Source organism: Mastigoproctus giganteus, chromosome 1 (assembly GCF_048544385.1).
Source record: "Mastigoproctus giganteus isolate SK-2022 chromosome 1, ASM4854438v1, whole genome shotgun sequence".
NCBI classification, from domain to species: Eukaryota; Metazoa; Arthropoda; class Arachnida; order Uropygi; family Thelyphonidae; genus Mastigoproctus; species Mastigoproctus giganteus.
The window spans coordinates 101160872-101183650 of NC_143575.1; the positions used below are offsets into that span (position 1 = coordinate 101160872).

The 22779-nt window shown below is 36.1% G+C and overlaps 1 protein-coding gene across 1 annotated transcript in view; it reads left to right on the plus strand.

Moving 5' to 3' along the window:
- LOC150091060 (oxidoreductase NAD-binding domain-containing protein 1-like) overlaps window positions 1–22779 on the plus strand; it is a 117631-nt gene that overhangs the window by 25194 nt on the left and 69658 nt on the right. The window contains exon 2 of the mRNA XM_090381493.1: window positions 2673–2751. Coding sequence (XP_090237619.1) covers window positions 2673–2751 — 79 coding nt within the window. The remainder of the gene's footprint in view (window positions 1–2672; window positions 2752–22779) is intronic.

Below are 22779 nucleotides of genomic sequence, written 5' to 3' on the forward strand. Positions count from 1 at the left end.
ACATATGGGAAACAGTAACCACAGAGTAACATATCAACTCTGTGGCAGTGACAGTGGTAGAGAATGGAAAGATCCTGGGGGTAATTGTGCAAGCAGATATGAAGTTTTCTGACAGTGCAAACAGGCTGCAAGAGTAGCTCATGGTGTCTTGTCGGTGATATACAGGAATTTTTCTAGCAAGGATAAGGAGGTGATTATTCCCTTGTATAATGGTCAGGCCACACCTTGAGTACTGTATACAGGTCTGGAGGCCTCATTTCAAGAAGGATGTAGAGCTGGTGGAATGAGTACAGAGAAGAGCAACAAGATTAGTGAATGGAACAAAGGGCTGCTCTTACGAAGAAAGGCTTAAGTTTTGCAAATTACAGTGTCTGGAGGCTAGGCACTTGTGAGGTGATCTGATTGAGGTGCATAAAGCCTTGAATGGTTTGAGCATGCTCAATGCTGATGGGATTCTTCCTCTTTCTCAGAATAATCACCTGAGAGGGCATAAATTCAAATTGAGGAAAGACAGATGTAGCATAAATGTGTGGAAGTTTGCCTTTAGCCAGTGTGTAGTTGGTTGGTGGAACAGACTTCTATCTTTGTTGTGGAAGTTGATAGCCTAAATAAATTTAAGCTTGAGCTGGACAAGTATTTGGAACGAATAGAGGGGTGAAATGGGAGCGTTTTTTTTTGGCTGATGCCGCATAAACTTGCTTTCTTGTATCATATGCCTCTATTAATGCTAACCTAGGTGCCTAGTCTCCAGACACAGCAGTTTGCAGTGTCTGGAGACTAGGCACCTGCGAGCTGATCTGATTGAGGTGTATAAGGCCTTGAATGATTTCAGCAAGCTTAATGCCAATAGGATTCTTTCTCTTGCCCAGATTAATTGCCTGAGGGGACATAAATTAAAATTGAGGAAGACAGTTGTAGAATAGATGTGTTGAAATTTGTCTTTAGCCAATGGATTGTTGGAACAAACTGCTATCTGTCATTGTAGAAGTTGACAGCTTAAATAAATTCGAGGCAGAACTAGACAAACGTTTGTACTGAATGGATGGGTGAAATGGGAAGCGTTTTTTTTTTTTTCTGATGCTGTTATAAGTTTGCTTTCCTGCATCAGCTTCTACTAATGCTACTGTCTGCAGCACGTTTGATGTCCTGGTTTACAGAAACAGGCAACAATTTGCAGCGTTTTAGTATGGGAGATGTTTTCCTGGTAATCTCTTGGTGCCCTCCTACCCCTAGACTGCACTCTCAAACACTAAAAACTACCTATTCATTGTGGCTAATCAGGTACAGTCCTTGATTGTGGCTGTCTTTTCAAATTGCACCAACACTAGTTACACATAGAGTAAAGAGCCCTGCCACATTGCCAGTATTGTTTGAGAGTGGTTTGCCAAACACAATAGTGACTTCTTGACAAACACAATAGTGACTGCTATCCTGGCCACTGAATTTACTGGATATGAATACCATAGAATATCTGTGAGATTATGTGGATCAACAGATCTGTTATATGGATCCTCCACTACAGATTATCACAAATCTACAGGGTGCAATCCTGGAAACACTGTACAATGTACCTACTGCAGCATTTAGAGGCCTTGTAGTGTCGATGCCTCACCATGTTGTAGTGGTACCGGCAGCAATTGGAAGGTATACCCACTATTAAGTAAGTGGTCATGATGTTTTTACTGGAAAGTGCACATTGTGGTGTTCTGTCAATTTTCTTTTACCAATTCCAGTGTTCGGTCATTTAAAAAAAGATTGGAAAACACTAACTTAAAACTTTGTCAGTGAACTCATTGTTCTTTGTTTTTAATGTGGAACCTCTGTGGAGTATAACTCTAGATCTATATTTTTTAAGATTATTTCAAATAACATACCCTTTTATATATGAAATGCCATGAAATTTTTCTTCTGTGTTGCTATCATCAGTTAGCTTGTTTCCACTAATATTAGACACAACTTTAATAGATGGCATCATGAAAATAGCTTTGAAAATAGGAGGATGAGGACATTACATCTGATTTTGGTATACAAAAGCTTAAAATTCTCTGGAACTGAGATCCGGAAGTTATGAAATTTGATTACATGATATATGAGTGATGGATGCAGAGGATGTTGTTGTTGCTTCTAAGAAGTAACAATAAGGTTCTTTTCCAATTTTTTTTTAAATTCTGGTTTAAATTTTGACAATTTTATTTTAGTGTTGGGCAGTCAAGCCAGAATAAGAAATTAATATTTAAAAGCATTTATGCAAGAAGTTTTCATTTTCGAAAAACTTCAAAATTTCATTACAAAACACTCTACAGAGCCCATCCACTATTGAAAACCCACTACAGGAATTCCGACTGTTTGGGGAAACTTGTGAAAGGTTGAAACAATAATGAACTTAATCAAGAATTATTTGGCAGCATATTATCAACTCATTTTAGGATGGAAGGTTCACAGAATTAAATGCAATTGTTATGCTTTTTTCACTCATTTGTGGAAGGAGTAAGACTTGAATTTTTGTCAACTGATGTGTGTATTGAGTGTTTTCTGTTGTATGTTAGATTTAAACTTGAGATTCTGGAGTTGTGAAGCGAATTTTTTGAAACAGAACTTTAATGAGATTATAATTAAATTTGAACTGTCACAAGGGTTTTTATTGTACTAATAAAACATTTTCATATTTGTAGCAGTATCAACAATGAAGTATTGAATAAAAAAAAGAGAGCTGACCACCTGTTCTTGACAGTTAGCAGTTTTAGGCAGTTGGTAAGAAGAACATTTCTCCTTTTTATTTTTTTAGTCACACACTTATAATCATGATCTATTTGACATATCTTTCAGTTAAGAATAATTATCAAGGCAGGTCTACCTATGTACACCACCAGCAGAATGATCTAGGCCAGTGGTGTGCAAACTTATTTCATTTGCGACCCCCTTTATTAAATATAAAATTGACGCGACCCCTCAATGTAAACCCTGAGGGAGAGTGACAAGATTTTTAGAGGAGAAAAATGGTATTTTATAAATTATGTAGTAGAAAATTGAGTAAAAAAAATATTTCCTTTTTAATTTACACATTAAAATAATTGTTTAATATTTTAATTGAATATAGCAAAAACAACAAATCAAATTCTTATTCTTCAGTTAAGATTACAAAACAATAAAAAATGAACAATTACAAAACAAAACAATGAGAAGGATGAGCCTGGATAACCAATAATATTTGGTCCATATTTGGATGCAATATTTGAAATTGTTAATGTCATGTCATCTTCTGGAACACTTTTGTTTTTATAGCTGTTAGTTTTGAGAAACTAACCTCATATAAATATGTAGTCTCGAAAGGTAGCTATTTTTGTATTGCCATTTTCGATAATTCTGGATACTCATCTCGAAGATAAAAAGCCAAAATTTTTCACAAGTAGTCTAGAAAACAACACGTAATGCTTCGTCAGAAAACAGGTTAATAAGATCTTCCTTTTGCTCAATGGTAATATCAGGACATGAAGAAATTTCAAAAGCAAAGGGATCACAAATCCAATACAACTTTTTTTTTCTGGATAAACATTAAATCGTTTGGAAAAATTCTTAATTAGCATTGTTAGGTGGGAGGCAATGATATCTCTAAATTGTAAAATGTCAATATTATTGCTATTAACAAAATCAGAAAAACATGGGAACATTTCAGTATTATTACGCTCAAATTCAGTTTTCCAATGGTTAAATTTATTTTTGAAAGCTTCTGATTATTAATATATTTGTTCCTTGTCCTGGAAGACTTAAATTTAAATCATTGTTTTTCGAATCTATCAACAAGGCAGCTAAGTTTTCAAAGCCATTTTTTATTTGTAAACAATTGAGCAAGGTTCTGATCTGTATCTGTTAAAAAAAAAAAAAAAAAAAAAAAACAAAACTTCATGTTAGAGGCTGAAAAAATGTCGCAACATTTTACCACTGGACAACCACCTCACTTTCATATATAAAAGAAGCATTTCATAAGTGGATCCCATTTCATTAAAAAGTATAGTGAAAAGCTTGCTATTTACTTTCAATTTACTTTATTGAAAGCTTTTACTTTCAATAAAGTTGATCACACTTACTACATCTTTCAAAACTTTGTGCAAATCAGTTTGCATTTCCTTCACTACTAATGCTTCCCTATGTATAACGCAATGATTAGAAACTATATTTGGAACAGTTTCCTTTATTTTGCCTTTTAAACCTTTATTTAATGTAGCCATCAGTACAAATCTCAAAATAGTTCCAAGTTGTTCCAAGTTAGATTATTTATTTGAAAGAAAATATTTATAATATCAATCTTCTGGCCCATCGTTCTTCCTTCCAAAGCTTTTTAAAATAGAAAATCCTCCAAAATATCCCCCTCGTAGCAGTATCTGACATATACAATAAGTTGAGCAAAGTTTGAAATATCTATGGATTCATCTTACTGTATTGCAAAAATTGTACTTTCTCTCAATCGATTTAATAAATTGAATTTTATTTTGTTCAATAACTGCAATATGCTGTGAGACTGTGTCTCTGGACAGAGGAATGGTTTTTAAATCATTGCTGTACTATTCTCCATGCATATTGCAATCATTTTTATTGCAGCAAGGAGAATGCACCGAATTACGAAGCAGAATAAAGCTTGCATGCTATATATACACAGTTGCTATGTATATTTACTGCTATTGCACATTCGCACCTCTGGCCTTTAGGCAATACAGTACAGGCAGTTTGAGAATTTGTGCTGTAGGAAGCGAATTAAGATCTAAAGGGATTACCATAAGGAATTAATTGAGTATTGCCTTTAGGCAATATTCTAAAATCAATACAATATTGATTCTAAAATCAATATGGGCAATTTAAGAATTTGGGATTACCATAAGGAATTAATTGAGTAGTACTTCTCAGTACTACTCAGCATTTGAGTAGTACTGATAAGTATTAATACATGCTGAGAAGTTGCACTAGTCAGCTGCTTTTTGTGTGTCCATAGCCAGTGAGCAAATTAAAGCATATTCCTGATGCGGTAGGTTTCATTCGCCTCTCAGACTTAGTTCGATTAGCAAGATCTCTACACCTACAGTATTGAAAAAGTAATTTTAACAAGGTTTTTAGCTTTTATGTACACAAAAAATAAATTTATTTAAAAATTTCCACATCCCTTTAATTTATCACGCGATTCCTCTGGGGGGGGGGGTCTCACCCCACAGTTTGTGCATCACTGATCTAGGCCAGCCAAACTACAGCCCACATGTAAAGTTAACTAAAACAGCATTTCAGGGAGTCTGTCATTGCGTGTACAGGCATGCAAGCATCGAGCTTGACTGTATCAAATGTGTACATTTAGTCTAGTGCAGTCATATATCCGCATCAATCTTTTCATATTGTGAAATTCTACTATTTTTGATATAATTTGTTTATTGTATTGAATTATTATTAATTTGTATTGAATTAAAAAATCATACTTAAAAATATTCCAAAAGAGGAAAGTCGATGTGTAGTGTTGTTTTTAATCAAATGTTGACTGAAGGCTATTTCTTCATTGAGTACAGTAATACCCCGAAGTTACGCGATAGGCGGGTCCGACGAAAATCGCGTAAGTCGAATTCGCGTAAGTCGGGGTACAACTTTGCATATAAATACATATAAATTTTGCTTAATTGGGACCAAGGACTAACAAAAACACTAGTTTAGAAGAAAAATATTAATAAAATTGCAGTTCTTTATACATATTAATACAAAATATGTATTAAAAAAACAAATGACTTACGTTAAAAAGTTATTTCGATGTCGATGGCTTCATAAAATCTAACAAATTCGTCTGACGACACAGCGCGTTCTTTTTTTCACGCAGAATTTCTTCGTAGCAAGCTAATAATTTTTTTTATTCCTTGCTTTGTAGCTATAACGCGTTCTTCGTTAGAGTCTATGTTTTCTAAAAATTTTAAGCCCTTTACAATTGAGCCCTTTTCAATTTTCAACCTGTCGAGTTTGCAATTGTCATATGCTTTTCGCCGTTGCTTCATTTAGGCCTGTAGCACGTGCAATATCACATGGTCTTTCATTTCGCTCAAAGCGTTTCACAATTTCATATTTTTTCTCTATCGACAGAGGCGGCTGGCCATAAGCCTTACCGGGGAAACCCCGGTGGGCCAGTGTGATTTTGGCCATAAACCATAGTATGAGGCCACTATAAATTTTCCTGGGTAAGAATTTTTGACCCAGTCCGCCTCTGTTTATCGTTAATTGCTTTTCTTTTTCTCTCAGAATCTGCAGTCTTCACCAGGACGCTTCCTTTTCACACCTTTTAATTAAGTATTTTACTCATTTTTAGGGAATAAAGCACAATTACAAAACGAGGAGGCACGCTTGATACGCATAAACAAAGCTGCGCGCATGTAGCAACTGAATAAACAACACCATAAAGGCAGAGATATGCTATTAACACCTCACATTTCTAGGGGTTACTACCATAAAACAATAAAAATCCAGTTGCGTTTCTGCTAGTGAAATCTGTTATAAACTGGTAGTAAACTCGATCTAATTGTATTTGCGATTATACCGATAGCTGGAATTGTGTTGGTTTTTACGTTATTATGGTGAAATGTGTTTCCCCTTCACTGATGTAAAAAACATAAAAGCAACAAAGTTGAATTTTGTTCATCTTTCGCTCTCATTCTCCGCTGTCGCACCGTATATCGATAACAAATGAAAAACGACCTTGAAGATAATGGGCGGCAGCGTTGCCAAACGAAAAAATCAAGAACCGCGTAACTCCAGGTTCGCGTAAGTCGGGGTAGCGTAAGTCGGGGTATTACTGTACAACGAAAGAGCAATGTGTTAGTTTTTAAAGAATATAATTTAAAAAGACACCAAGATTTCAAGCATAAACCTTATGATCTGTTGATCATAAGGTTTATGCTTGAAATAAAGGAGTGTTGTGAAAAGAAGTGTTCAAAATTACAAAATGAATTAAGAAAATAACAAAACACACTGAAAATATATCAGTAAAGAAATTTATCTGCTGTAAGTGCCAGTTATCAAATTGCACATTTGATCGCTTTTGAAAGTAAACTGTTCAGTGATGGCGAATTTTTTAAAAAGTTGTGGAAGAAATTTGTCCGGAGAAATGAACAATGATACAAGACATTACTTTGTCTCGACAAACAATTGTGCAAAGAGTAGAAGATATTGGAAAGAATTGGACCGAAAAACTGTTTGAAAACATAAAACAAATGAAAATATTTTAATGTGGTACTAGATGACAGTGCTGGTGTGACACAGCCCAACTCTTTATTTTCCTACATGGAATTAATCATAATTTTGTACTAGTTGAAGATTTAGCTGATCTACAGAGTATTCATGGAACAACTACAGGTGAAAATCTTATTGAAAATTTTTGTCAGTATATTGAAAAGTTAGGATTAAATATTAAAAACCTGTTAGGGGTCAACACTGATGGTGCAGAAGAATATGATTGGTAAAAACATTGGGCTTATGGGTAGAATAACAAGAAAATGATAGATATCAGAGCTGAACCTCCAATTGGAATGCATTGCATTATGCATCAAGAAGCTCTCTGTGGGAAAATATTGGATCTCCAACATGTTATGAATGTGGTTATTTCAATTGTAAATTTTATATGATCACATGGCCTTAATCACCATATGCTTAAACAGTTTCTTTCAGAATTAAGCTGAATATGAAGATGTAATTTTACATAGTGCAGTGAGATGGCTTAGTCATGATGAATTGTTATATTGTTTCTTTAAACTGTGATTGATATTTTCATGACAGAAAAAGGGAAATCAATAAACAACTTTCAAATATGGAGTGGCTGTTTGATCTTACAATTCTTACAGATATTTCTAGTCATTTAAATGCTCTTAATTTAAAACTATTACTAAAGGAAAGGAGCCGGCCGGGCTAGCCGAGTGGGTAAAGTACCTGCCCGGCAACCCAAAGGTTGCGGGTTCGATTCCCGCCTCGGGCTTGGATCACAGTACTGAAAAAACCTTGGGAGGTGCAATATGGCCACAGAAGCCGATGCGCCAACAACTACCAAATCAAAAAAAAAAAAAAAAAAAAAAAAAGGAAAGGAAAATTGGTTTCCAATTTGTAAGGTGACATTAAATCATTTCAAAATAAGTTATTATTTAAATCTCAAATTGAGCAAGACAATTTATTTTGCTTTGAATGTTGTTCCAAGCTAAAAGAGAAACATATTTCCAAATAATCATTGCCTCTTGTTATTACAATTACTTTTTGACGAGTTTGAAAGTTGATTTGCTGATATAAGATCCCATGAGATCTTATATCAGCAAAATTTCTGATATAATTTTAGAAGTAAATGGATTCTCAAACATAAACTTGTTTGAGAATCCATTTACTTCTATGGTTGGAAACTATAATTCTGGCTTGCAATTTGAAATTATTGATCTTCAAGCCAAAACATGATTCAAAAATAAGTATATGGACTTCAAAAATAAACTACTTGAATTCTACAAGACTCTCCCATCTGAAGATTTTCCTTTAATAAAAGAAAATGCCACGAAAGTGGCTGTTTTGTTCGGATATATATGTATGTTTGCAAGCAAATTTTTTCATGCATAAAATCAAATAAATATTTAAAAAAAAACAATAATAGATGAGCATCAGATTCTGCTGTTGGTATTCGTAGCGAGCAGACATGCCTATTAGAGCTCTTCATAGATACAGTACAGAAGTATAGATAACAGGGGATTACAGCAAGTAGACCAGGATTTCAAAGGTTATTTAGTATATTGTAAAGTTTATTTTAATAAGTTTTTTTTTTTTCCCTGTAATAGTTTGATTTTTTTTTAATATTATAAATATAATTATTTGAAAGTTTCTTTTATTAATAATTATTAAATTTCATAATGGTTGTTATTACAAGATCTGCCTTGAACACTTTGTCAAAGGGTACCATGACTCATACGGAAATAGCCAATGGTGATTCCCAGGTGAGTCATGATTTTCTCCCTTGCAGAACCTGTGGCATGTATTCCAAGATCAACCTAGTAGTTAAACCTAGCTCACTTGGAGATTCTTTTCTTTACCACCATTGTAAGGAGTACACCGATCTTAAGTTACAATTTGGTGCATTGCTAACACAATTTGAGTCACTGAAAAAATGGGTACTTGCCTCAAGAATAATGTAACTGGGAGCTCATCAGGGACTCAAGACTCTAGCAACATACCAAGTAATGCACTCCCTATTCGGGCCCCAGAACAGAATAACCAGGTGCCAACTACTCTGATTCGAAAGGACTTAATTTTATTAGGGGACTCCATTGTCAGGGAAACGGGAAATATTTTTTGTAATAAGGATAGGTGGACTAGAACCAGGGTATGTCTGCCAGGAGCAACTATTAATGATGTCACCAACAGATTGTCAGATTTTAAGGGGGTAAAGACAATATTATTATTCATGTGGGGACTAATGACATTAAACGTACAAGATCTAATGATTTGTTAGACAAATATAGGACCATGCTGAAGAAATACCACGAGTTAGGTCACAATGTCTGTGTCTGCGTCTGCAATTCTGCCCAGGCATGATAGGAGGGATTATATGCTGAAAGCCTTGTGGATTAACTCAAGACTTGAAGGACTCTGCAAGGCTTTTGGGGGGAAATTTCTATCAGCTTGGCCTGCATTTGTAAGTAGAAGGAATCTGTTTTGTAGAGACAGGATACATTTAAACAGAGGTGGTGCAAATTTTTTCCAGTATTATTGAGGATACCTTAAAGGTTCAGGGAAACTGCTAGTTTGGGGGGACAAGGGTAATATAGATACGCATTAATCTGATAATATTGGTCAAATTAACGCTTGTACATACCTCAAGAGTTCTTGTTTGTTGCCGCAACAGAACATATTAGCAAGATGTTCTGAGGGCAGAAACGTTTCAAATGAGTGGGCAGTAGGGCTTACAATACCGGTCAAAATCTTAATACCGGTATTTTTAATTTATGAAACCAGGATACCAGTATTAATACCAGTATTCCAAAAACAAACATTTTTCTCAATAAATTTTGATGACAGTTAGGTGCAATAAAGTAAGGAAAAAACAAGTACTGTAATTACTTGAATTCAAGTTTTAAATTAACATTTATTGCAATAATAAATATTTTGAAAAAAATTATTAAAAATACAGTTATTCTAAAAACAAAAAAAAATACATATTGTTACTGCAAAGTTTAGTTATGTTTAAGCATCCACACTATCTGTCTGAATAAAGTGAGCTCTTAAGAAACAAGCAATCAATAGTATGATCGTTTAAAACGGACCTAATTTTGGTACATTTTTGATTAGCGGCAGAAAACACCCTTTCAGATTCTATTCTGGTGCTATTGTACTGAGATAATCATAGATGATCTCATTCCATATTTTCTAGGCTTTGAACTTTTTTAGCAAAAATAGTTAAAAGTATTTCATTAATTTCCAACTCAAGTTCATCTTTTAAAATCTCATTGGAGTCAGGCAATTTCTTATTTTGGAAAGAATTTGCAGAACTCTGATGTTCTGTTCCATGTTGGTCTTCCATGGTTGAATTATGTTCATCATTTTCTGAAGGAGAAAGACATTTTATTCAGCGAAGTATAATTTTCACTATAGTATCTTTACTGAGTCTGGGAGAGAGCAAAGAGTGGGGATAAGAAATAAAGAGAGCAAAGAGGAATTTTTCACATATATAAATGCAAAGAAGAGAAGGACAAATCAAATTGGACGCATATGTAATTGCATGGGATAGTATTAGATACCCCCCAACTGATGTTGCAGATGAACTCGACAGTTACTTTGCATTGATATTTACAGAAGAAAAACCCTTCACGTCAATGAGAAATTATGGGAGTGAAGTTGAAAAAAATGTAATTAATGATGTTGCAATTTCACATGTTGATTTAATGAGAAAACTTTCGTGCCCACAGGCCAGTAAGGCTCCCGTGGTTGATGGCATATACCCTATAATCTTAAAGGAGGCGGCAAGTGAGTGCATTGAACCATTAAGGCTAGTTATGAGAGCATCACTGGACTCAGGAGAGATTCTGTTGGATTGGTATAAATTGGAACATAAAGTCGGTTCTAGGAGTGTAACGGGAAATTACCGACTGGCCAGTCTAACTTCAGTAGTAGGGAAAATCAGGGAGGCAATGATCAAGGGTGGAATTTAGGATCATTTAGATGGAAATGGAATTCTGTAGGATACACAGCATGGTTTTGTAAAGGGAAAATAATGTTTAACAAATCTGGTTAGCCATTTTGACAGGTCACTCGTGAGCTGGATTTATAAAATAATTTCGACATTTTTTATTTGGATTTCAGCAAAGCATTTGACTCAGTCCCACATGAGTGGTTACTTTATAAGTTGGAGCAGGCTGGAATTATAGGGAAAATCCTCAGATGGATAGCAAGATGGCTTGAGGGCACCAGGCAGGGGATTGTGATAAATGGTTATTCGTCAGATTGGATTAATTAAGAAGCGGGATTCCCCAAGGATCAGTATTGGGACCACTGTTGTTTTTGATTATCTTAAATGACATCTATGAAGGGATAGAGGGTGTGATGTCTAAACTTGCAGATGATATACAGATCAGTAGAGTAGTTAATGATCGCCGCTAAGCAGAGCTTCTTCAGAGTGACCTAGAAAGACATTCGGGATGGTCAGAAAAGTGGCAGCTGTATGCTTTAATTCAGCAAAATGCAAGGTCTTACACCCGGGGAACAGCAACCCCAAAATAATTTATACACTTGATGGAGTTGAACTAAAGTCAGTAGTGGAGGAACGGGATTTGGGAGTTACGATACGGTCAGACTTGTAGTTGTCCGAGAATTGTGGACAGGTTGCAATGTTGCATAGTGTCCTATCGATGATTTATCAAACATTTGCTAGTAGAGATAAGGACGTCATAATCACATAAAGGTGATTTTATAACCTTTATGTGATTAAATTATAAACTATTTTTTTTTAAAATTAGTACCGAAAAACCGGTATTTTTGTATCAATACCGGAAAAAAATGACCGGGATCCCGGTATCTCGGTATTGTAAGCCCTAGTGGGCAGCTAATACCAGGGAAGCGAGCTTAAATAACTTTAAGGGGTCTGTCAGGGTAGTTAACTCTACAAGAACACAGTCTTAATTGTTTAAACAGTAATGTCAGAAGTGTTATCAATAAAATGAGTGAATTCGAACTGCTGGTTAGGACAAGTAATGCTGACATAATAGGGCTTACGGAAATGTGGTGCCACTTGGAGATGGGGGATGACAAGTTTCAGTACAGTATGTATGATGTATTTATGAAGGATAGGGAAGATAGAAGGAATGGTGGGGTCATGCTTCTTATCAAAAGCAGGCTGAGAGGGTGCTGACTCTCTTTAAAAATTACAGCTGTGACTTGGAGGCTCCGAAAAAACGATAAGTGTTTGCCTTTTTATTTACATAATTGTTATTTTATATTGTACTTAATACGTAGTCTTATAGTTATAGTTATGCTGCTTATTTTTATTTTAATTTAGATAATTGAGTTTTTGTAGATATACGTAATACTTAATATACGTAAAACCATTATTTCGTTCGAATCTTGCAGTCATTGTTTTTGTATATAGTGGTAGGGAATTCAAATTTTTAAGTGAGGTAGTTAGGTAGCTGTAATGTATAATTTATAGAGTAATACGCTTCACTGTTTCTATTAGATAGCGTAGTATTGACATTTAATTAATTTAATTCATTGATTTTATTAATTTAAAATATCATGCCCCAAACTAGAGCAGCAAAGCAACGGGCACAAAGTGGCAGGAGTGCTGTGACTCGGAGGAGAACTGAGGGGGGGGGGGTGATTCTTTAACGCATCAGAGCCTAAAAAAATGTGCGACTTGTGAAATGTTTGTCGAAATCTCTGGAACAGAACATGATATTGCCATGGGGGATGTCTTTGTGTGTGCGCGATGTAAGGAAATCAGGCGACAACTCAGCGTTGTTATGGGCCTATATGAGAGTTTGAAGGACAGGGTGGATGCCCTCGAAAGATCTAAATTGAGGGGCCCATCAAGCTCTCAGCTGCCCACATCAATGCCAGAGCTTGCACTTGGTCATCACGCAACACAGCGGCAACCCCCCAAAGCAGAATGCGCTGGTCCCACAGGAACTATTAGTTGTTGGTGACTCTATTGTCAGGGAAACGGGAAACATGCTTTGTAAAAAGGATAGGTGGAACAGGACCAGGGTATGTCTGCCAGGGGCAAAGGTTGATGACGTTGTAGAGCGGATATCATCTTTTAAGGGCACAAAAGGTGATATAGTTGTACACGTTGGCACTAATGATGTTAAGAGTAGGAGACCGGCAGAATTACTTAACAAGCACAGGTCACTGTTGAACAAAAGCCGAGAATTAGGGTTGAATTTGAAAGTGTCTGCAATTCTGCCCAGACACGATAGAAGGGAGTATATGATGAGAGCCTTGTCGATCAATTCGGCCCTGGAAAGAATGTGCAAGGCTCAAGGGGTAGAATTTTTTTTTCAGCCTGGACTGTACTTGTTAACAGGAGAGACTGCTTCTATAGGGATGGGATACACTTAAATAGAAAGCGTGCAAGAATATTTGCTGATGCTATCGAGGCAGTGTTAGGTGGGGCGGAAAACTGATAGCTTGGGGGGGAAATAAGGACTAATAGTTTAACAGTAGCCGTAGGCAGAGGTGACGGTGATTCTTGCACAACTTCTATTAGAATAAGTAGCGACCTGGAGTGTTGGGGTGTTGGGGGTTTCAGGGACGGATGGCAGTCATCCTGAAATAGGTGGTATATGGGATGTGTTAGGGTAACTAGGAATAGGAGTAGGAGCATGTATGCTTGCATGTATACCAATGCTAGAAGTATAGTAAATAAATTTGACGAATTTGAAGTGTTGGTCAAGACATCAAAAGTGGATATTGTTGGGATAGCAGAGACGTGGTGTCACACAGATATAAGGAATGCTGAACTGGAATTTGGGGAGTACAATGTGTACAGAAAGGATAGACAGGATAGAAAGGGAGGAGGTCTTATGCTGTTAATTAATAAAAACATAAAATCAAAAGAAGTGCATCCAGTTGATATAGATGAACAGTGCACTGTTGAGTCAGTTTGGTGTGAAATAAGCACTGCGAAAGCAAAAATAAGAGTAGGAGTGTGTTATAGGCCTAATGACTCGAATGAGTACAATGAACAATTGTACAGAGAAATAGAGTGGGCTAGTAAATCGGAATGTCTTATAATGGGGGATTTTAGCTTCCCAGATATTGACTGGAACTTGTGGGTTGGTCACTCACACACTAGTCAGACTTTTGTGGATTTATTGGATGATTGTTTTCTGCAGCAGCATGAAAGGCACCTGGGGTGGATGGGATCTATCCAGTTATATTAAAGGAAGCGGCAAAGCAACTAAGCAAACCCTTAGCCATAATTATGAGAGCATCCTTGGATTCAGGGGAGGTCCCCATGGACTGGATATGTGCAAATGTATCCCCAATTCACAAAGGGGGATCGAAGGGTGACACGAGTAATTACATACCATTTAGTTTAACTTCTGTTCCGGGTAAAATAATGGAGTCACTGGTTAAAGATGCATTGCAGGATCATCTAGACAAGACTGCAGCAATAATTCCCTTAACAAACATGGGTTTGTTAAGGGAAAGTCTTGTCTGACAAATTTGATAGGATATTATGATGTGGTTACAAAGGAACTGGATGCAAAAAATAATTTTGATATCATATATTTGGATTTCAGGAAAGCTTTTGACACTGTTGCGCATGGAAGACTATTGTTCAAATTGGAGCAGAATGGTATTAAGGGTAAGTTACTACAATGGATAAAAGGATGGTTAAGTGGGAGAAGACAGAGGGTGGTAATCAATGGGTGTTGCTTTTCGTGGACTAATGTTATTAGTGGAGTCCCACAGGGTTCGGTGTTAGGTCCACTGTTGTTTTATATATTTATCAATGATATTGATGAAGGTATATCAGGCTTAATGTCGAAGTTTGCAGATGATACAAAGGTTGGCAGGGTTCTGCAACAGGATCTAGATAATTTTGGCAGATGGGCTAAGAAGTGGCAACTGAAGTTTAACCTTGACAAATGCAAAGTACTGCATATGGGTAGAAGTAACCCCAGAGAAATGTACCAACTGTGTGGTACTACACTTAAGGTGGTAGAAAATGAAAAAGACCTGGGAGTAATTGTGCAGTCAGATATGAAGTTTTCTGAGCAATGCAGACAGGCTGCGAGGGCAGGTCATGGGGTTTTGTCAATTATATTTAGGAATTTTGCTAGCAGGGAGAAGGAGGTGATTGTCCCTCTGTATAAGGCAATGGTCAGGCCACGCCTTGAATACTGTGTGTGTACAGGTCTGGAGGCCTCATTTTAGGAAGGATGTAGATTTACTTGAGCGTGTACATAGAAGGGCAACAAGATTGGTGAGGGGAATGAAGGGATCCTCTTACCAAGAGAAGCTTAAGTTCTGCAAATTACAGTGGCTGGAGACTAGGCACCTGCACAGTGATCTGATTGAGGTATATAAGGCCTTGAATGGGTTGAGCACGCTGAATTCTGATAGGATCCTTCGACTTGTTCAGATTACGAACCTAAGGGGGCATAAATTCAAATTAAGAAAAGACAGATGTAGAATAGATGTGCGGAAATTTGCCTTTAGCCAGCGAGTGGTTAATTGCTGGAACAAACTTCCATCTGTCTTTGTGGAAGTTGATAGGTTGAATAAATTTAAGGAGGAACTGGACAGGCATTTGGAGGGAATGGTGCGATTTTTATTTTTTTTGGCTGATGCTGCATAAGCTCATACACTTGCTTTCTTACATCACATGCCACTACTACTACTACTGCTACTAAAAGCCTTCCGGATTCAGACATTTTGCATGCTAATATAGAATCTGTATGGTGTGATATAGTTGGAAGCAAAGGTATAATGAGAGTGGGAGTAAAATATAGACCAGGTGATTGTGAAGATTATGATGAGAGCCCCTACATGCAAATGGAATGGGCAAGTAAGCATGAATGTCTTATTATGGGTGATTTTAATTTGCTTTCAATTGATTGGAGCAAATGAAAAATTTTTAAATCAACTAGATGATTGCTATTTGTATCAACATGTCAGGGAAAATACTAGGGAAAAGAATACTTTAGACCTCATCATCACCCATGAACCAGATGACATAATAGGGTTGACAGTACAAGAACCAGTACCAGGAAGTGATCACGGAGTTCTATGATGGACTATGAAGAGAGAAAGGTAACAGAAGTTAAAGGCAAAGGAATGGGTTATAGCTTCAGGAAATGAAATTACGATGGCTTAAGGTGCTATGTGGCCTCTATTAACCAGGTAGATATCTCACAGAGAGCGAATACAGTTGAACTATGGTATACCTTTAAAGCATTAATCACAGAAGCCTTGAATGCATATATACCATTAAAAAAATAATCCACAAGGAGGATTCCAAGTTGGATGAATAATGAAGTTGCCAGATTACTTGAGCTGAAAAGTTACAGAGCAATAAAAAGTACACAAGCCCACAACAGCTACAGATTGATTTGTAATAGTGCCACAGAAAAGGTGAGGCTGGCAAGGCAGATTATGAGAAATTGCTGACAAAAGGAGCAAAGAGGGAGGATATGGAATTATTCACATACATAAATGCAAACAAGAGAAGAACAAACCAGATTGGACCCTTATGTGATGGACGTGGAATAGTATTAGATACCCCAGCTGAAGTTGCAGATGAACTCAACAGTTACTTTGCATCGATATTTACAGAAGAAAAACCCTTTACGTCAATGAGAAATTATGGGAGTGAAGTTGTAAAAAATGTAATTAATGATGTTGAAATTTCACATGTTTATTTAATGAAAAAAACTTGAGTCTACAGGCAAGTAAGGCTCCTGGAGTTGATGGCATATACCCTATAATCTTAAGGGAGGCGGCAAGTGAGTGCATTGAACCATTGAGGCTAATTATGCAAGCATCACTGGACTCGGGAGTGATTCTGTTGGATTGGAAAAGTGCCAATGTGTCTCCAATACATAAGGGCCTTTCTAAGAGTGAAGTGGGAAATTACCGGCCGGTTAGTCTAACTTCAGTAGTAGGAAAAATCATGGAGACAATGATCAAAGTTGGATTCAGGATCATTTAGATAGAAATGGAATTCTGAAGGATACTCAGCATGGTTTTGTTAAGGGAAAATCGTGTTTAACTAATCTGGTTAGCTATTTTGACAAAGGTCACTCAAGAGCTGGACTTTGGCAATAATTTCGATATTGTTTATTTGGATTTCAGCAAAGCATTCGACTCAGTCCCACATGAGTGGTTACTTCATAAGCTGGAACAGGTTAGAATCACAGGGAAAATCCTTAAATGGATAGCTAGATGGCTTCAGGGCAGGAGGCCAGAGGGTTGTGATAAATGGTTATTCCTCAGATTTGGTTGATGTAAAATGTGGGGTTGCCCAAGGATCAGTTTTAGGACCTCTGTTGTTTTTGATTTTCATAAATGACATTGATGAAGGGATAGAGGGCGTGATGTCTAAATTTGCAGATGATGTAAAGATTGGTAGATTAGTTAATGATCGCCACCAAGCAGAGCTTATTCAGAATGACCTAGATAGACTTCAGGGATGATCAGAAAAATGGCAGCTATGCTTTAATCCAGCAAAGTGTAAGGTATTACACCTGGGGAACAGTAACCCCAAAATAACTTATACTCTTGGCAGAGTTGAACTAAAGCTGGTAGTGGAGGAAAGGGACTTGGGTGTTATGATACATCAGACTTTAAGTTCTCTGAGCATTGTACACAGGTTGCAAGGAAGGCCCATGGTGTCCTATCGAACAATTGCTAGTAGAGATAAGGACATCATAATCCCATTGTATAAGGCTATTGTTAGACCACACTTGGAATACTGTGTTCAGGTATGGAGACTGCACCTAAAGAAAGACACTGTGCTTCTTGAAAGGGTCCAGAGACGGATAACTCGCCTGGTGAGATCGGCAGAAAGGTGTCCATATGAGGAAAGATTTTGAATATGTAGGTTGCAGAGCTTGGAAACTAGGCACCTTAGAGGAGACTTGATTGAGGTGTTTAAGGGGCTGAGAGTCATAAGCAAAATGAATGAAAGCGAAATTTTCACAGTTATAAATGATTCTAGAAAAAGAGCCATAATTTCAAGTTATGGGGGGAGATGTTTAGACTGGATTGCAAGGAGTTTTATTTTAGGCGGTGAGTTATAAATTACTGGAATAAGTTGCCTACATGGGTGGTAGAGGCTGACAGTTTTTGGAGAAATTCAAAGGTCAGCTGGATAATTACCTATGGGAAGAGGGAAATGCTTAGGTTGTCCATTTCCTTTTCTCTTATTTATTAATTATTATTATTTTCTTCTTATTATTATTTTATTCTTATCATTTTATTTATTTTTTTGTTATTTTATTATTTTTGTTATTTATTTATTATTTTATTTTTATTTTATTATTTTATTTTTATTATTTTATTATTATCATTTATTTATTTTATTATTATTATTATTATTTTTTTTTTATTTAGGCTGGTGCAGCATAAGTTATAGGCTTTCTTGCACCATGTGGCCATTACTAATACTAATCTTCATTCCATATTGAGAATTGGCATCACAAATTTTCAACTAAATTTTGAACAGTTATCTAAAAATATCCAGCCTCAGTCATCTCATTTAATGTTAAGTTTTGTTCAGTAAATGTTATTGTGTATTGTACTTAATAAAATTTTGTATAATTTCAATTTTAGGTGTATCATTATTTATTTATTTGTTATTATTTATTTATTATTTATTTATTCACCTTAATATTGAAAAGCAGTGATCCTTTTCAGGTTGTAAATTTTCTAAACCATTTAAAAGCAAAAGTAAGGTATTTTTTAAAAAACAAAAGTAAATCATATTTTTGTAATTTTAATAAAATCTAAAAAATAAATCACTGACATAGATTTGTTGCACATAAAAGCGTTGGGAATTTGCATTTTTTATATATAGCCTGAAAATAAGAAATGGTAACACATAAATATAAACTTCCTTTTATATGTAATAAGATATGGAAAATATAACACACTAATTTTTCATGAATCACTCAGTGTGGCCCACGAAGCAAATCAAACTTTTAATATAGCCCCTGCACAGGAAAAGGTTGGACACCACTGATCTATTCAGTGGAATACTGATGGATCATAATGCTGCAGATAAGGATTAAGTTTTGCATCCCCCCCTTTATTTTCTTGTAAAAATTGATGGTAAAAGTTACTTTTAGCATACATATTAATTAAAAAAAATTGATTAACACTAATATATTGATTAAAACACAGCACAAAAATCATTTCAACTAAAGGATGCAAAAACAAAACACATGGCCAACACTGCTATTGGCTGAAAGGAAGGACCGTGTAGCCCAGTTGGAGACAATTATAAGCCCATCCCATTGTAAAGTGAATTAAGTGGATTTCATTTAACATGATTACTGGTTAGTGGAATCAACCACTTTAATTTAAAAAAAACCAATTGAAATCATTAAAATGCATTACACTTTTATCATTATCATATGTTCAGTTATAAGAATTAATTTTGAAAGCCTTTGTGATATTTTTCTAAAGCTCATTTCTGGAGGTCAGTACCATAAAACAATAAAAACAATTTGCAGTTTATGGTTTATTGGGCTTTTCTGTTAGTGCAATCTATTATAAATGGGTAGTAAACTCTATCTTCTTGCATTTTCGATAATACTGATAACTGGAATTCTGTGGATTTTTTTACATTATTTTAGTGTTTCCCCTTCCATGAAATCTTCAATCACATAAAAAACAAATAAATTTTCAGAATCTTCTTTTCATTCCTATTTTTTAAGATTCATAAACTTTTTACTCCATATCTCATGCATATAGTGTTAGTTGCAATTTGTGCATGCCATTTTCTTTATACCCCAAACTCTACATGTATCATCTAAATTTTTACACTGACTGTGTCTGCCACTATTACTGACCAGTCAGTATGTATAAAATATATGGTGTCCCTGAAATATGTGGACAGCTTAGGAGAGAAGGTTCAGGAGATAAAATGGAGTGAAAAGATCCTATCAGCGTAATGCGAAAAAGACTAAGAATTAAATGCAGTTAAAGAAATTACCAGTTACATATGTTGTTATCATACAAAAGTTGGCAGGGTGGTTAATGACAGTAATCAAGATACACTACTGCAACAAGATCTAGAGAAACTAGGCCGATGGGCTGAGAAATGGCTGTTGAAGCTTAACATTGGCAAATGCAACGTACTACATATGGGTAGCAATGATCCCAGATAAACATAACTGTGTAGTACTACACTAACCATAGTGGAAAATGAAAAAGACTTGGAGGTAATTGTGAAGTCAGATAAGAAGTACTCTGAGCAGTGCAGACAGGCCGCCAGGACAGCTCATGGGGTTTTTGTCAATGATATACAGGAACTTTGCTAGCAGGGATAAGGAGGTGATATTCCCTTTGTTAAAGGCCTTAGTTAGGCCACATCTGGGGTATTGTATACAGTTCTGGAGGCCTCATTTTGGGAAGGATGTAGATCTTGTGGAATGAGTACAGAGAAGGGCAACGAGACTGTGAAGGGAACAAAAGAATGCTCTTACCAGAAAGTCTTCAGTTCTGTAAATTAGCATTAGTAGAGGCATACGATGCAAGAAAGTAAGCTTATGTAGCATCAGCAAAAAAAACAACAAAAAAAAAAAACACTTCCATTTCACCCCCTCTGTTCATTCCAAATACCTGTCCAAGCTCAGCCTTAAATTTATTTAGGCTATCAACTTCCACAACAAAAGATGGAAGTCTGTTCCACCAATCAACTACCCACTGGCTAAAGTCAAACTTATGCACATCTATCCTAGAACTGTCTTTCCTCAATTTGAATTTATGCCCTCTCAGGTGATTATTCTGAGCAAGAGGAAGAATTCCATCAGCATTGAGCATGCTCAAACCATTCAAGGCTTTATACACCTCAATCAGATCACCTCACAGGTGCCTAGTCTCCAGACACTGTAATCTGCAAAACTTAAACATTTCTTAGTAAGAGCAACCCTTCGTTCCATTCACTAATCTTGTTGCCTTTTCTGTACTCGCCACATCTGGAGGCTAGACGTCTCTGTGAGGAGATTTAATTGAGATGTGTGAGGCTTTAAATGGGTTTAGTAAGCTCAATATTGATGGCATTCTTCCTCTTGCTGAGACCACACACACACACACGCACGTACACGTGAGGGCATAAATTCAAATTAAAGGATAGTTGCAGGATACTTCCATTTGTTGTTGTGGAAATGAGTAGTTCAAATAAATTCAAGGAAGAACCAGGCAAATTCTTGATGGATTACATGGATAGTTTTTTTTGGCTGATGCTCTATAAGCTTGCTTTTTTTTTTTTGCATCATTTGCTGCTACTAATACTGATACTAAACATATAACATTAATAAAATGTTTGAACAAGTGAATGAATATGGAAACAGATAGTCACTAACATGACTCATTGTTTATATAGTATATACTTAAAGATGTTTTATTTTTGTATTTTTCTTGAGTGAGTCAGGTTGAAGTTTGTTAAAATTAATGGAATCATCTACTCTCAGTGATAAACTCTTAATTCCTTTAGCCTTTCTTATTGTTCAGTGTGGAATGTGCAGGGGTGTTCCTAGGGTATTTGGGTCCAGGTGCCAGTAGCAATTTGGCACCCCCCTTCAAAAATATTTATATATTTTATTGTACTTTTATTCACATAATTATAATAACAAAAGTATTATAATTATTGACAACAAAATTTACATAATCAACTATTAAAATGTACAAATTGGAGCAGAATGGTATTAAGGGTAAGTTGCTACAATGGATAAAAGGATGGTTGAGTGGGAGAAGACAGAGGGTGATAATTAATGGGTGCTGCTCTTCGTGGACTAATGTTATTAATGGAGTCCCACAGGGTTCGGTGTTGGGTCTTCTGTTCTTTTGTAAATTTATCAATGATATTGATGAAGGTATATCAGGCTTAGTGTTGAAGTTTGCAGACGATACAAAGGGTGGCAGGATTCTTAATGACAGTAATGGCAGTGTGCTACTGAAACAGGATCTAGATAATTTGGGCAGATGGGCTAAGAAGTGACAACTGAAGTTTAACCTTGACAAATGCAAAGTACTGCATATGGGTAAAGTAATCCCAGAGAAATGTACCAACTTTTTTTTTTTTTTTTTTTTTTTTTATGTAATCCCCAAACACGAGAGGTATTAGAACCTATAGTATTTAGTACCGTGCTTGGGTTGGAGGTTGAGAGGACGAAAGAAGATATTTGTTGACATTGGACTTGAACTTCTGTAGACTGTAATTTTCAGGAAATAAGTATGAAGGAAGGTTGTTCCAGAAAACGGCAGTTGAATGAATAAATGAGGAAGATGAAAAGTTGGTTCTGTGAGTTTGAAGTTGGACAGTAAATGGCTGGTGGCGGCACGTTTTCGGACTGTTTTGAAAGAGAGTGCGGGAATTATAGAAGCCAATTCAGAAGAACAGTGCCCATGGAAGTATCTGTCGAAGAGGCATGCAGCAGAAACAGTACGTCTATGAGACAGCGAGTGGAGAGACTCTGTTAGAGATGGATCATTAATTAACCTAACTGCCCTCTTCTGAATGGAATCAAGAAGCCTGAGAGAGGTTTTGGGGGCACCACCCCAGATGTGGGAACA